At 31.5% G+C, this 15,012-nt stretch overlaps 2 protein-coding genes across 2 annotated transcripts; one reads left to right on the top strand and one right to left on the bottom strand.

Annotated features, from left to right (window-relative positions):
- Nucleotides 1-8: 8 nt before the first annotated feature.
- LOC7457562 (uncharacterized) lies at nt 9-909 on the bottom strand. The gene has a single exon (XM_002313843.4). The coding sequence runs from the start codon at nt 820-822 to the stop codon at nt 148-150; it is 675 nt and encodes a 224-aa protein (XP_002313879.2). The 5' UTR covers nt 823-909; the 3' UTR covers nt 9-147.
- Nucleotides 910-6,397: 5,488 nt separating this feature from the next.
- LOC7457563 (uncharacterized) lies at nt 6,398-7,276 on the top strand. Its single transcript, XM_002313115.4, has one exon. It carries the CDS (start codon nt 6,468-6,470, stop codon nt 7,149-7,151), a length of 684 nt encoding a protein of 227 aa, XP_002313151.3. The 5' UTR covers nt 6,398-6,467; the 3' UTR covers nt 7,152-7,276.
- Nucleotides 7,277-15,012: the final 7,736 nt, after the last annotated feature.

Raw genomic sequence — 15,012 nt, 5'->3', positions numbered from 1 at the left:
AGACAACGTTTATGTTCTGACGTCCATGAAACAATTGTTGCCAGTCTGAAAGGATCTTATTCAAATTTTATTTAGGATATATATTTTGATCCGAGCTGCTAAAAACACAAAATTTCATAGATTCTGCTCTTAATTAGCCAAGCTCTTCTATTGCCCGTACCGGGCCTTGTAGTCTGTCCAGAGCTGATCAACGGTCTTCCCTAGCAGATCAACAAAGTACTGAGCACTATAGCCAGTCATCATCTTCTTGTTAAGCTCAGCAACAAACCCATTTCTAAGATCATTACAATAGTCCAAAAACTTAGCCGTAACATCATAACCTTGATCCCACCTGTCACCCTGCCCTGGTTGCACCCAGTGACTAGGTGCATAGTTCGCCTTCAACCTTACAAAATCAGCAATCCCTTCAATTAGTCCACCTGGGGCTTGTCCATTACCATTCCATTGCCATATGTGTGTCATTTCATGGTAAAGTACCCCAGTGATTTCTGTTCTGACATCACCTGAATAACTTGCTATATAACTGTCGCTAACATGGATTTCATCGTTGACTGAGTAGGCAACCCCATCCATGACATCTATGAACAAGTTGACTGTTTGAATATTTTTTCTGTCCGCGGCATTACTTTGCTGGAAGGTCTCCCATATGAAATCTGTAGCAGATGCTAGAGTTTGCTTGCTGTAATCGACCCCGATGTCCGTGATGAATCGGGCTCCACCAGCAGTTGCAGTAGCTCTGTTGGTGACAGTGTAGTCCACTGCTGAGACGGTGTTGATTGCTAGGAGTACTAGCAAAGAGAGGACATAAACATGGCGAAACATGGTCAAGCAAGTTGGGTAGTGAAACAGGTTGATTTCTTATTGTTGTGTTTGATTTGTGCAGGGTACGTATTTGTCGTAGCAATCTATATGGTTTATATAGATAATCAGGTAGGAAGAAATTTTAAACTTCAATGAACAATTATCAATATTTATTCATAAAAAAAGGTGCATATGAAAACCAAAAATCAAAAAATCATTTCTAAGTGAGGACTTTTGACTAGGCTCTCTGCCGACCTCGAACTCGAAAATTCAAAAACTGTAATTCAATTAGGCGGGCAACAGTGTCGCCCACAATATTTGACAGTCTCCTCTATAAACTGAAGTGAACAGCCACATGAAAAGAATAGGTCCCGGAAATTAACAGCCAACTCCTAAGAAATGTACGAGTAGAGGAAAACCTTATCTCAGATCCATGTCTCTGCATGGAGGAGTCCGAGACCCCTGGCCACTCAAAGTTAGAAAATATTAATGTGGCATTCATCCTTGTTCTTTCTAGCATGCATCCCGACAAGACAGAGGCCGCTTGTGTTATTATCCTTTGAATATGCTACCCAATTTGTATATCAAGTAGGTAAATTATAGCTTGAATTCAAGTTATCGTGAATACCTAATAAATACATTAAACTTAATCAAGTCAGGTTCGAGTATAAAAGATTCATAGCTGATTTTCTAAAAATTAGCCACGGCATTACATGCTATAGAACACTTTTTAATTTATTCTATGAATTAGACCCAAATAAAATTTCCATTCGAATTATAGATTCTTTAATTTGTATTACCAGATGAGCAAAAGAGGATATTTTACTATTCCATCCCTTTAGCCCGAACCAATGGGCTCTAGACCACATAGTAATGGAGGTAGTTTTCTTCCAATCGTCATGTAATCCCCAAGACCTCCTTTTCAGGATTTGTGAGCAAAGCACGAGACCGCTTTCTGAAAATTCTAAATCTTAACTGTTTGGGTATTTTCTTAAGACAGACTTGGAAGACCATATATATATATATATATATATATATATATATATATATTTGATTGTATCTCTAACCAAAAATTCGATCGCACTTATCCTTTACATGCATTATAGTTTTTTTTTTTATATAAAAAAATTATATATAAAGAGCAACAGTTTTAATTTATATAAAAAAATTAAAAAATAATCTATAAAAATATAGATTATATATGTTATAAATAATAAAGTTTAAAAGAATATTTAAAAAAAATATTTATTCCATATTGAAAAGATATTATGTTAGTATATTATCTTTTTAAGTTGAAGTATTTAAATCAAAAATATTTTTTATTCCACATTGAAAAAATATAACTTTTTTTCTTGTGAACATAGAGCATATATATATACTAAAAGGTTCCAAATCCTACATTGAAAAAATAAAATATTCTTTTAGTATTTATTTTGAGAACTTTAAAAAGGGTTAATAATCAACTAAAAAATATAAAAAAGAGGTCTCTAGCAAAAAAAAACATATTTGAAAAAAAAAATTTCAACCTGGTTTTGTTGAGTTGCCCAGGTCACAGCTCAACCAGGTTTTGCCGGATTTTTGCTCATCACGGTCTTTTGTCTTATCCGGACCGGTCCAGCCACCAGGTCGAACAAGTCCCAAGTCAACCCGTTAGGCTTATTCCGAATTTAATAACTATGTTTTCAGCTCTATAAAACCAAATCTATATAAAAGGGCAGGACAACACAACACTCTGATCAAGCAAAGAGAACACCATCATGGCTTGCCTATCTATCTTCCTCGATTGTCTTCTAACCCTAAATGACATCAGTTTCTATGGAAAAGAATGCATCGCAAGTGAAAATATGTGTCCAACAGTTTCAATTATTAAAAATAATATTATTTTTATTATAAATATTATAATTTTTATTATAATTAATACTATTCATATAATAATTAATAAATTTGTAGAAAATATTATTACTATTGAAAAACAATAATAGATTTGTTTTAAAGGGTCAAATTAAGAATTATTATTACTATTGTTATTATTGTTATTGTCATTACCAGATTTTAAAAAAAAAACATTATTACTACCATCAAAGCAAAACATAAATTTTTTTTAAAGATTGAAAAATATAAGAACTTGGACATACAAGTTAAATATTAAACTAAATATTATTGCTATATAAAAAAACATAGATTTGATTTTAAAGGTAAAATCAATTATTATTTTTTTTTCTCTACTTCAAATTAATATTTTTTTCTTAATTCATATTATGATGTTTTTGTATTTTTTTTTATGTGATTATATAAAAAAATATATTTTTAAAAATAAAAAATAGTATCTCAATATATTTTTTAAAAATATATTTTATGATATTTCCAATTTTATTTTTTTTTCTCTCTTGAAATTTTTTTTCTTTTCTCTTATTGATTTTTTTTCACACTGTAAGAGGAAATAAATTAATATGACTTTTTTTATATTATACAAAAGTTGAGTGATGATAATTTGTTTTTTCATTTCAGGTTGGGTTGAATTTTCTTATTAAAGCATGTTTGGTTTTGCGTTTCAAAAATACTTTGAAAAAAAATTGAATTTTTTTTATTGTTTTCTTTACTTCAAATTAATATTTTTAATATTTTTGTATTTTTTTTAATTTTGTTTTTATATATATTGAGATTGGATCTGGCTGCGCAGCCACACCCTAGAAGAATATATTAAGTTGGGTTTTGCCTGGCAGGACTCATTCGAGTTAGTCCTGCCCCCAGAAGGACCCAAAATAGCTATGGGTCCAGCCACCGTAAGACCCATCAGCCTTGGCTCCTACTGCGAGCAGGACCAATAAATAATTTTTTTTCTTTTCTCTCATGTAATTTTTTTCCATACAGTAAGGAGGAAATAAATTGATAGAATTTTTTTATATTGTTTAAAAGTTGAGTGATCATAATTTTTTTTCATTTGAGGTTGTGTTGAATTTTCTTATTAAGGCATATTTATTTTTGTATTTCAAAAAGTATTTGAAAAAAATTAAAAAATTTTAATTTTTTTCTCTAATATATCTTATTAAAGTTGATGAAGCTCTTTATAAATTTTTAATTCACATCATATACTTTATATATTTGTATTATATAAGAGAATTTTTGAACAATAAAATTCATTAAAAAATAATTTATAAATATTATAATGGAATATTATTTTGGGTAATATAAGATATTTTAATTTTATAACATTAGTGTATGAGATTTAAAATTTTATCAATGTTTTATTGTCTTTTTAGATTTTTTATTTAGTAGTTTTGAATTATATGTATTATTAAATACATAAATAAATTATGTGTTGGGTCATGTCCTTAGCAGGACCCATTAGAGTTGGGTCATGGTGGGGGCATGAACCAAAATAGCTTTAGGTTCGGCTGCACAACAGGACACAATAAATTTGGGGACCCAAAAGCACTAGGTCTGGACCCAATTCTCTTAGGTCCTGCGCCAGGACTCAAGGCTAATGGGTCATGCGTCAGGACCCAAGACTTTTATTATAAGTAAAAGTATTAATATAAAAAATATTCTTATTTGTGTTATAAAAATTATTATTTTTATTATAATTAATATTATTAATATAATAATGAATAAATTAAAAATATTCTTATTTGTATTATAAATATTGTTATTTTTTTTATAATTATTGTTATGGTTATTAAAAATATTATTATTTTTCTTATAAATATTATTATTATATTTCTCTTGAGTCCAGCGTCATGACCCAAGGTTCTTAGGTCTTAGGTTTTTTGTTTTATAAATATTATTATTTTTATTATAATTAAAAGTATTAATATTAAAAATAGTATTATTTGTGTTATAAATATAACTATTTTTTTATAATTAAAAGTATTAATATTAAAAATAGTATTATTTGTGTTATAAATATTATTATTTTTATACTAATTAAAAGTATTAATATCAAAAATATTATTATTTGTGTTATAAATATATAATATTATTTTTATGATAATTAATAGTATTAATATTAAAAATAGTATTAGTTGTGTTATAAATATTATAAGAACTTAGATCAGGCGAGTTTAATATTATTATTAATATTATAAATATTATTATATTCATTAATATTATTAAATTTATAAAAAAATATTATTACTATAAAAAAACATAGAATTGATTTAAATGGTAAAATCAATTATCATTATTATTATTATTATTATTAACTTAGGTCAGGCATCCCCTTTCAGACCCAAGAAACTTGGGGCAGGAAATGAGCGTCTCACTCAAGGAGCTTGGGTGTAGCTAGAGCGTAGACCCAAATCCCTTGGGTCTTGCAGTCCCGCCTAACCCAAAATTATTGGTCCTTCGTTAAGATCTAATTTCTTGGATCCTGCGTCAGGACCCAAGTCTAATGGGTCCTACGTCAAGACTCAATTCCCTTAGGCTCTGTGTCAGGTGTCATTTCTCTCGGGTCTGGTGTCAGGACCCAATTTTCTTAGGTCCGGCGTTAGGACCCAAGGCTAATGAGTCTTGCGTCACAATCCAAGCCCCAAGGTGTTTGGGTCTTACGTTTCTAAATATAATTATTTGTATTATAATTAAAAGTATTAATATAAAAAATATTATTATTTGTGTTATAAATATTATTATTTTTATTATAATTAAAAGTATTAATACCGAAAATAGTATTATTTGTGTTATAAATATTATTATTTTTATTATAATTGAAAGTATTAATATTAAAAATAGTATTATTTGTGTTATAAATATTATTATTCTTATTATAATTAATATTATTAATAAAATAATTAATAAATTTAAAAAAAATTATTATCAATATTAAAAAATAATCATAGATTTGATTTGAAGTGTAAAATTAAAAATTATTATTATTATTATTATTATCATCATCATCATTAATAAATTTTAAAAAACTATTATTACTATAGAAGAAAAACCATATTTTTTTAAGATTAAAAAAATAAAAATTTTAGTAAATAAGTTAAATATTATTATTAATATTATAAATATTATTGTAGCCGTAGCGTTGCAATTAAATTCAACGCTTTTGAATCTGACATTCCACTCCGAAGTAACATTTTTAAATTTTAAATTTTTATAATATTTTTTTATTATAATAAAAGATAAGCCCGTAACCTAACGCGTACTACTTCTAGATCAGATCAATCTGTAACTGTTTCTAGTTTCTAGATATATTTCTAGCGAGATTAATGGTCTTACAAGAAGTTTCCTTCCTCCTTCCCCAAGGAATTAAATGCTTTCGTAACAGAAATGTTGAACCTTCCACATCAAGGAAAGCAGCACCTTAGCCAAAAAAAAAAGTATACTGACTGTGTTCTCTTTAATAGTAGGGCTCCCTCGCTTGACCTCTTTTTGCACTTATTTCCAAATTCCAATGAGAGATAAATTCGAAGTTTTTTTTTCTTTTCTCAACAGAGAAAAATTGAGACTTTACCGGTGTAGCACATGTATCCACAAAATCTTAGTTGAGATGTAAAGAGATGTACGCAAGCTGTTCAGAAGTTAATTAAAAAAATACAAAAAAATCTCTTTAAACAATTCAAAACGACGGAAGCATTCAACGTTATTCAGTAGGCCTAGTAAACCAAATCTTTATAAAAGGGCAGAGCAACACAACACACTGATCAAGCAAAGAGAACACCATCATGGCTTGCCTATCTATCTTCCTCGCCTTTCTTCTAACCCTATCGACCCTAAATGGCATCAATGCCGTGGAGTACACTGTTACCAATCGGGCTCCAACGACCCCTGGTGGCATCCGATTCAGTAACGAACTTGGAGACAATTACACCATAAAGACGATGGATCAAGCAACTATCTTCTTCTGGAGACTCTTCCAGCAAAATACCGAAGCAGACAGAAAGGACGTGCCCCGTGTGTCCTTGTTTGTCGACGACATGGAAAGGATCGCCTACGCAAGCAACAACGAAATTCATGTAGGTGACGATTACATTGAAGGCATTAAAGGTGACATCAAGTGGGATTTCAATGGTGTGCTTTACCATGAGATGGCACACACTTGGCAATGGGATGGGTCCGCGGGCACGAAAGCTCCTGTTGAATTGATTGAAGGGATTGCTGATTTTATGAGGCTAAAAGCTAACTATGCACCTAGCCATTGGGTGAAACCAGGGCAGGGTGACAGTTGGGATCAAGGGTATGATGTTACAGCTAGGTTTCTGGACTACTGCAATGATCTTAGAAATGGGTTTGTGGCAGAACTTAACAAGAAGATGAGGGTTACTTACAGTGATAACTTCTTTGTTGAGTTGCTAGGAAAGCCTGTTGATCAGTTGTGGAGGGACTACAAGGCCAATTTTGGGAACTAAGAATGCATCACGTACCATTATATTATAGCAACATATACCTTTGATGTATACCAGTAGAAATAAGACAACTAAATGAGGGATTGCCCTCTAATTAAATTATAAATAAATTTGCCACTAAATTCAAAGGCCGTGTATCCGTTTTATATTCATATATATATATATATATATATATATATTTGGGCTTTGTATTTTATTTTTCCAAATAGTGTTGATCACCTTAACTAACACTCCATATATACATATATTCTCCATTTTGCAATATTCATCTAAAGTTGTGGAAGCCTTAAATAAGATAAGTTTTCCAGTGTATTTGAAGGAATCCAAAATCACTGTTGTTCAAAATACATGTTTTTTGAACAAGAGATTGTAAAATTCTTGAAAGGTTTTGGCATTTTGATATTTTATACGCTGCGTTAAAATTTACAAAATAAAACTACTCAAGACAACGCTTGAATTATGGATTGAATAGATTAAACTGAGTCAATTTATTTTTTCTCACACACTCAAACTTTTTTTACTATAAAATCAATACAAGTGTAATATTTTAAATAGCATATAAAAGCTTTAGCAAAAAAAAATTAATTGTTGTCTGTAATATTCAAAATATCATTATATAGCTAGGCCTTGGGTAGTTTATAAGGCAAGTGTTGGGTAGTTGCCTTATAAACTATAGTTTATAACTAGGCCCACAACATGAGGGGACTAATAGTTTATAAGGAAGTAGATACTTTGGGCCTTGGGTAGTTCACCTTTAAACCCATCTGGCAAGTGTTGGGCAGCTCCATCTATATTAACTTGGTATTTAGCAACCAGGCCTACAGAAACACGAATGCACTACATGGTCATGTGGAATTGCGAACTTTAGTAAGAAATCTAGAAAGTATATATATATATATAAAAAAAAAAAAAAACGGCCTGGTTTATCATAGGACTATCTGGGCTAGGAAGCCAGTTGTTTCCCAAATGTTGTTTGTTTTGGTGGAATCAAGAAATATAATACATAGTGTTAGGGCCCAAGAAGGCCCATAAGAAAGCTGGGTCTTAACTCTAAAGCCTGGCGAATCTTAATTTATTTTTCAAAGGACAAATGTATATCGTTTTTTCATTATTTATCATTTTACAGGAGCGGAAGTGGGGTTTTTTTTGTTGGTTCTCCGGCCATCGGAACTGGTCCTTAACTTTTTGAGGTGGTCAGGTCAGAACACATCATTACTCAATTAACATGGACTCCATAGATACTTTTAACTTTTTTAGTAGTTTCAATTCAGCTAACAGACCAGACCAGAGAACACCATACCACAATTGTTAAGTGAAACTACAATTATATGTTCTAATATTTGTCATGTTTTGCTAGAACCATTCCTGCAAACAAAATTCTTGCTGCAAAATATACACACCAGATATGTGGGGAACAAATTCTTGCTACGTACGTACTTTCCAACGAAGTACATGGTTCCAATTAATAACAGTTTCGGGAATGTTGATACCGAGGAGAACAGTACTTGCATAGGTACCTATTGTAAGCGATTATCAATATAAAGCGATAAATGTGAGTTCGAAGAACCAAGTACGTCACATGACAATCGAAGATTCTCAAGGCAAAATGTCTTTCATGAATCTTTTCTACATCCTCCTTGTCATGGCAACTTTTGCAAGTTATTAACAATGCCACCGGCACCCCCGGAGGCAAAAGATCTGAAAATGAAATGCGGATTCTTTACAGAGCCAAGAAACCTTACAATTGGCCTCGGAGTTCATTTGAAAAACGTTCGAACAAAGTGAAAATGACAGAAAAAATTATCAAGAAGTGGAAATGATCGTGCAAAGCTTTTCCGGATCAGCAGCTAAAACCCATCCAAACTTAATTAGAGTTAGCTCGGACTATACTGAACATTATATATAATGGAGATGTAAGGATAGAAATTTATTGGAATCCTATATCATGAGAGCACACATGTTTAGCAATGGTTTGGCAACAATGACACGCCTAGTGATCATGTAAGACTAAAGGCCGGGCGGGCAGTACCCTTATATCGGGTTAAAGAGGTTCAGGTCCACGATGGGATCGATGAGGGTTACGGCTCATTTTCTTGAGTATTGCATGGTATAATTAGAGATTGGTGTCTGTTGCTGAGCTTAATGCTTTGATGAAGGATTCTTACAGTGATGATTTTTTTGTGCAGTTGTTAGGGAAGGACCAACTTTGGAATGGTTACAAGTCACTATATTGCTTGTTGTTGCTGATCTATAATATTTGTAGAATGGAATAAAATTATGGGGATTTTGTGATGTTATGGAGAGGGAGGAGAAAGAAGTCTTTTAATGTTGATTTTTTTTTTTCTTGTCATATATAACAAGTTCTTTATTGTGATTTCTTTTACTACGAATGAAATTTGCTACTAGTAGTAAATTGAAAAGATCATGCCAAATAAAAAATATATCTTATGTGCTGTCGTCCTGAAGGATTTTTTTTTTTTTTGATAATTATCAAGAAAATATTAAAAAGACCATAAATTAACCAATAACCAAAGCAAAATACAGGACTCATCCCAAAGGTTTTTCTTTGTAATTACCTCCATAGTTGAAATTTCTGTGTAATTAAAACCAGCTCGATCATGCTCGCTGCTTAAGTCAAACATTTTCTTAGTTATCAAAACAAAAATTATGCAATATTTCAAAACAATTAAACTTATTGAGCTCATCAAGCTTTACAATAACCATAACTTTTCCTTGACAAAAAAGGCTATCTTGCAAGCATTCTTCTTCTAAAATGTGTATTTTATTGCTTGAGATTAATGTGTGTGTACGTATGTATATATGTGCGTATAAAGGGAGGGGTTAGCTTTTAAAAAGAAGAAAAATTATAAATAAAAGATTTAATTGCAAATTGATTTTGAAATGTAGGGGTATAATTGAATACTATAAATCACAGGGATTTAAATGTATATACGATGGAAAAAATGACAAATCGTAAGGGAGGCTACTGCCCTCCCCAGTCTCTTAAAAGATCTGCTAAACTGTCCACCACAAAGAATTTTATCATTTTTTTAGTACGAAATGCAAAAGAAAAGAGCAGGTGACACTTGAAGGTAACAAGTTTAGAACTTGTTCTGGTGGAGAAAGCACAGAAGTGATTTTCTTACTGCCATTTTTGAAGGTTTGTTAGGCTAGAGATAGAGCGAGAGAAAGCATGAAGCTGTTTAGGACAGGGTAGATAGATCAGAAGAAGCACATAAATACAGGACGTTGAAGATGAGAAACGAAAAAAAAAACAAAAAATGAAACACAAATTCATCATATCATTAACCAAGGATCGGGATATAAACAATTTTCAAAATACAGTGTTAGATTAACTTTACAAGAAAGAAATAAAAGTGCATGCGCATGGACCTCAAATTTTAATTTTATAAAAGAAAAGTAATATTCAGCTTTAAAAATGATGTTAAGCAGAGGGAAATCCCAACATCTCATTGAGGTTTATATCATGGATAAAATCGGGCTAGATTTATTCTTTCGAAAAAATACACTAATATAATTATTATTAATATTATAAAATAAAATAAAAAACGGAGTACACCATTATATATGAACAACAAGAAGACAAAACTTTATTTATTTTGTGCAATTCCCAAATCAAGCAAAGAATGGCATGAATCATTGAACAACAGATTCATTTACAAATTGCATTCGAATATCTAAGTCGCAAAAGAGATCTAGAGAAGGAATAACCATGTTGTACGAGGAGAGAGTCTCCCCGACATTCTTAACTGCATATGCATCATAGAGTTTCCTTGTTTGATTCAGACTATCTGTATATATGTCTGATTCTATGAGAAGAACGCAAAAAAATTGTAAGAAGAATACGATCAAGAGGTAAAACAAATGATTAAGCACCGGAATACTGGCTCTCAAATATCAGTGACCACGTCCGCGATTGCTTGGCCCCGAACGAGCTTGCCTTATATTAAGTGTAACACCCTTCTCCCATTCAAAAGAGTGTCCTTGTGGAACAGGCCTACCCTCAACGTGCATGGTGTACGACAGCAAGAGGAAGAAGATCAATATAGAAATAGCATTGAAAGCTAGTACAAATGAACGGCACCTCATTTTCTCTATCTCTCTCTCTCTCTCTCTGGCTTAGCGTTAGGTAGGGGTGTAGTTATTTATTGTTATCCAATGTGATGAGAAGTGAGAGGAGAGGATCGTTGTTTATATATTAGGAGGGAAAGAGAGAGAGAAATAGAGTGTTTATGTTTTCTTGATGGCAAACGGTTAACGCTGTTGTGTAGCTCATGCGTACGTTTGAATTTGGTGCTTCAAATTGTCAAATCTACAATTTGACTATTGACATTTTGAGAATATTGAGGTGGGATACGAGCCGAGTCAATTTGTCAGGCAAGAATTGAAAAACTCTATATTTTCTTGCTCGATAAGGATACAAAACTCTCCTTTTTGATGTTTCGTCTCGTTAACCTGATCTTATACTAGTGTTTTTTTCACCTAACAAAAAGGCAAGGGCTCGTCCCCTTTCCTCAGGCCCCCCCAACTCCAACCTACTCCCATTGAGTCCCTAATGCCTTGTGTCCATTTCCCATTACTACTGTCAATTGAACAAACCCAAATTCCTTTCATTCGTCTAAATCTCATAGATTGAGTAGGGCGTAGCAGACTTTCTCTGTAGTTTCCTATTCTGTATCCACTATGCCGCAATCAACTAGGCATATGGCGGGGCCTAAATGGCCGGGTAGAAAATAATTAGAAGTTACAGTTTTACATGCCGCCAAACTCTAAGCCCCGATATTCAGCAACAAGGAAAAGATTACTAATGCTCTCCGCACAACTTTAAAGTAGATAAATTATGTGAAAGAACATGTTGATGTGACCTTCTAATGAAGAAGACCTGATCTAGTTTAGAGAACCCAGCATTACGTTGCTTAGCTGACAACATCAACGAGACTTTTCTACAGAGATTTCATCTCCAATGCTTCAAGTTTCATGTTTTTCTCCTACAGTAAATTCGAGCCTAACAGACGAGAACGATTGTAATATTTGCCGAATTGGGAGTGGAAATCTACGGGAAAAGAAAACTAGAAAATTTTTGAAAACAAATACAATTCAAGTTCAACTTACTGACTAAATTACAATCTTGACTGTATACAATGGCCTAAAAATCAGCAAGTTGAATTATGGGGATATGAAGGAAAGAACCCGCAGTAAGTCGACCTGTATGAATGCCCAGCTTGTTAGGCTGTCCAGTCACATGACAGGGGTTGATCTCCAATTCCAGAGCACGTGCCAGCAAGACACACATGAGAATCAACCTATTGAAAGGGTCAATTCTCCATTCTTTCCGTGGAGGGAACTGTTGTGTTTGGTAATGGTTTCATACCTTTCAGGGTTGTTAGCAATACTTTCTGGTCTTCAGTCCACGGTCCTCATTGCTACAAAAGGACATTTCAAAGATTATAAATTCGACCATATCTCATATCTTTGGAGAAAAGGAAAAGGATGGTGGGATTGAAAAATCATAATTCAGCGCCAGCCTTCCCTACCAAGATGTAGAGGGTAAGAAACGAATTGCAAAAGTGATGATCTCATGGACGTGATAGTAGGAAGGAGAGAATAATCTATTGAAGGAAATATCAGTGACTAATAGTGAACTTCAAATTTATTACAAAAAAAAAAAAAAAAAACTAAATTTTTACATTTCACCAAAACATAGTTTATACTTTATTGTGGTTGAAGTAGTGTAAAGATGATTTTGCACTTGCTAAAAAAATTAACTAAGTATACAATTGGGGATAGAAATATCTTTTCCATGAAATACATACAGCATTGCATATTTGATTGGGGGCAAAATGATATGTGTTTTTTTTTTCTGCTACAATATAAATATTATTTTGTTCTTTAGAGCATAAAAAAATTAATCTTTAAGTGAAGGGCTCTTCTTTCTTTTTAGATTTAAGAACATTGTTAAAAAAAATATATATATCACACATGATGGCCTCCACATTATTCAAATGGCACATGAGAGCCGGAACATCAACTAATCCTGCTTCCGCCATGGTGTTAGGAGCGGCCTGTCGTCTTCTTTCCGGCAGTGTGCCACGTGCTTAACGAAGAGGTTCGGTTGGGTTGCGATAGAAATTTTTTCTTTCTTCTCTCTTTTCTCTCTCATTCCATAGAAAATCCCGTTTGAACTTCGAAAAATATAATTGTGTCCTCCGGTTCGTAATCTTATCTATTTTAATCCTTCTTCTTTTAATTACTGTTTATTTTGCTTTTAAACCTTTTTGAAGTTTGGATTTTTTTCAATTTCATCCTTGGACATTATATTCAATTTCATTTGTTTATTCAGTTTGGTCCCTCTACTTTAAATTGCTCTATTTTTGTGCTTTATATTTTTCTTTATTTTTTTTGTTGCAATTTTGTCCCTTTCCATTTTATTGCATTTGTTTTTTTAATTTATTTTTTGTCCTCGTTCTTCTTATTGCTATTTACTTATAATTTTCTTGATTTATCTTTTTTTTAAAAAAAATTTCCATTAACATTTAATTTCATTTGGTTTTTTATCCAGTTTTGGTCCTTATTCTTTCAATAACCTTTTTTTTACCCTTTTCTTAGTTTTTTTTGTTTTACAATTTAGCCCCTAATATCTTCTTTTATTTTTTTATACAATATTTGGTCTGCATTGTCTAGGTTTTAAATTGTTTTATGCTTAGATAATTTACTTTGTTTTTTTTTTTTTATGGTTTCCTTTCAACAGGGCAGTTCTTTATTAAAAAAAATAAAAAAAATCATCATTTGTTATTTGGTTATTAAGTCTCTAGCTTCATTGTTTGTTGTGTTTTTTTTTATTGTTGAGTTATCACGATCTCATATTCCAAATAATAGGTTAGTCAAGTTAATCATGGTTGCCTTAGATTTTTTTTCTCGGTTTTTTTTATGAAATTTATTTTTTTTTCATACAATTTATACTTTGGTGTTAAATTATTGGCCTTGAGTTATGTATTTTTTCATTTTTTTTTTGGATTATTCCAGGTGCGTGTTAATCAAGTTAACTCGGGTTAGCTTTCATTTTATTACTCAATATTTTCTTTTAGCTTCGATCTTTTTTGCTAGGTCCTTTTTTTATAAGTCTAATTTTTTTTATCTCGATCTCATGTCGTGAGTGGCAAGTTAGTCGAGTTAACTCAGGTTGACTCAATTTTTTTCCTCAATTTTTTTATGCTACTTTTTTATCTTAATTTAATCATTTTGCATAAAATTATTTTCCCTTGAACTTTGTCATTTTTTCGCTTCTCTTTATACTTCATTATTTCAAGAGAGGGTTGGTCAAGTTAATTCTGGTCAGCTTGTGTTTTCGTTGACAATATTTTTTATTTAGTTTGGGCTTGTTTTGTTGGGTCCTTCTTTTGGAAGTCTATGTTTTTTTTTAATCCTAATCTCATGTCACAGATGGTAAATTAGTCAAGTTAACCCATGTTGACTCGAATGTTTTTTTTTTCTATTTTTTATATAAAAAATTAATTTTATTATTTTGCAATAAATTATTAGCTCTTAAGCTTTGTTATTTTTTCACTTTTTTTTTCTATTTGATTATTCTAAAAATATAGATAAAGTTTCTTTTTTGTTATTCTAAAAAATAGATAGTGTTAACCCGAATTATCTTGGAATTTTTTGAAATTTTTTTTATTGAACTTTGATTTTTTATTTATTTAGATCATCTTATCTAGCAACATGTGTACATCTTATCTAATAAGTGCTAACAATATAATTATCGAGTACTCTTTTGTCAGCCTAATTTCTTTTAAAAATGAGTTCCAAGAAAAGTAATTTTCAATGAAACAAAATACTTTAT

This window comes from Populus trichocarpa, chromosome 9 (assembly GCF_000002775.5).
Source record: "Populus trichocarpa isolate Nisqually-1 chromosome 9, P.trichocarpa_v4.1, whole genome shotgun sequence".
NCBI classification, from domain to species: domain Eukaryota; kingdom Viridiplantae; phylum Streptophyta; class Magnoliopsida; order Malpighiales; family Salicaceae; genus Populus; species Populus trichocarpa.
This window is presented reverse-complemented; position numbering and strand designations above follow the sequence as displayed.

Coding starts and splice junctions, on each gene's coding strand:
- LOC7457563 (XM_002313115.4), top strand. CDS start 6,468: ATGGCTTGCCTATCTATCTTCCTCGCCTTTCTTCTAACCCTATCGACC.
- LOC7457562 (XM_002313843.4), bottom strand. CDS start 822: ATGTTTCGCCATGTTTATGTCCTCTCTTTGCTAGTACTCCTAGCAATC.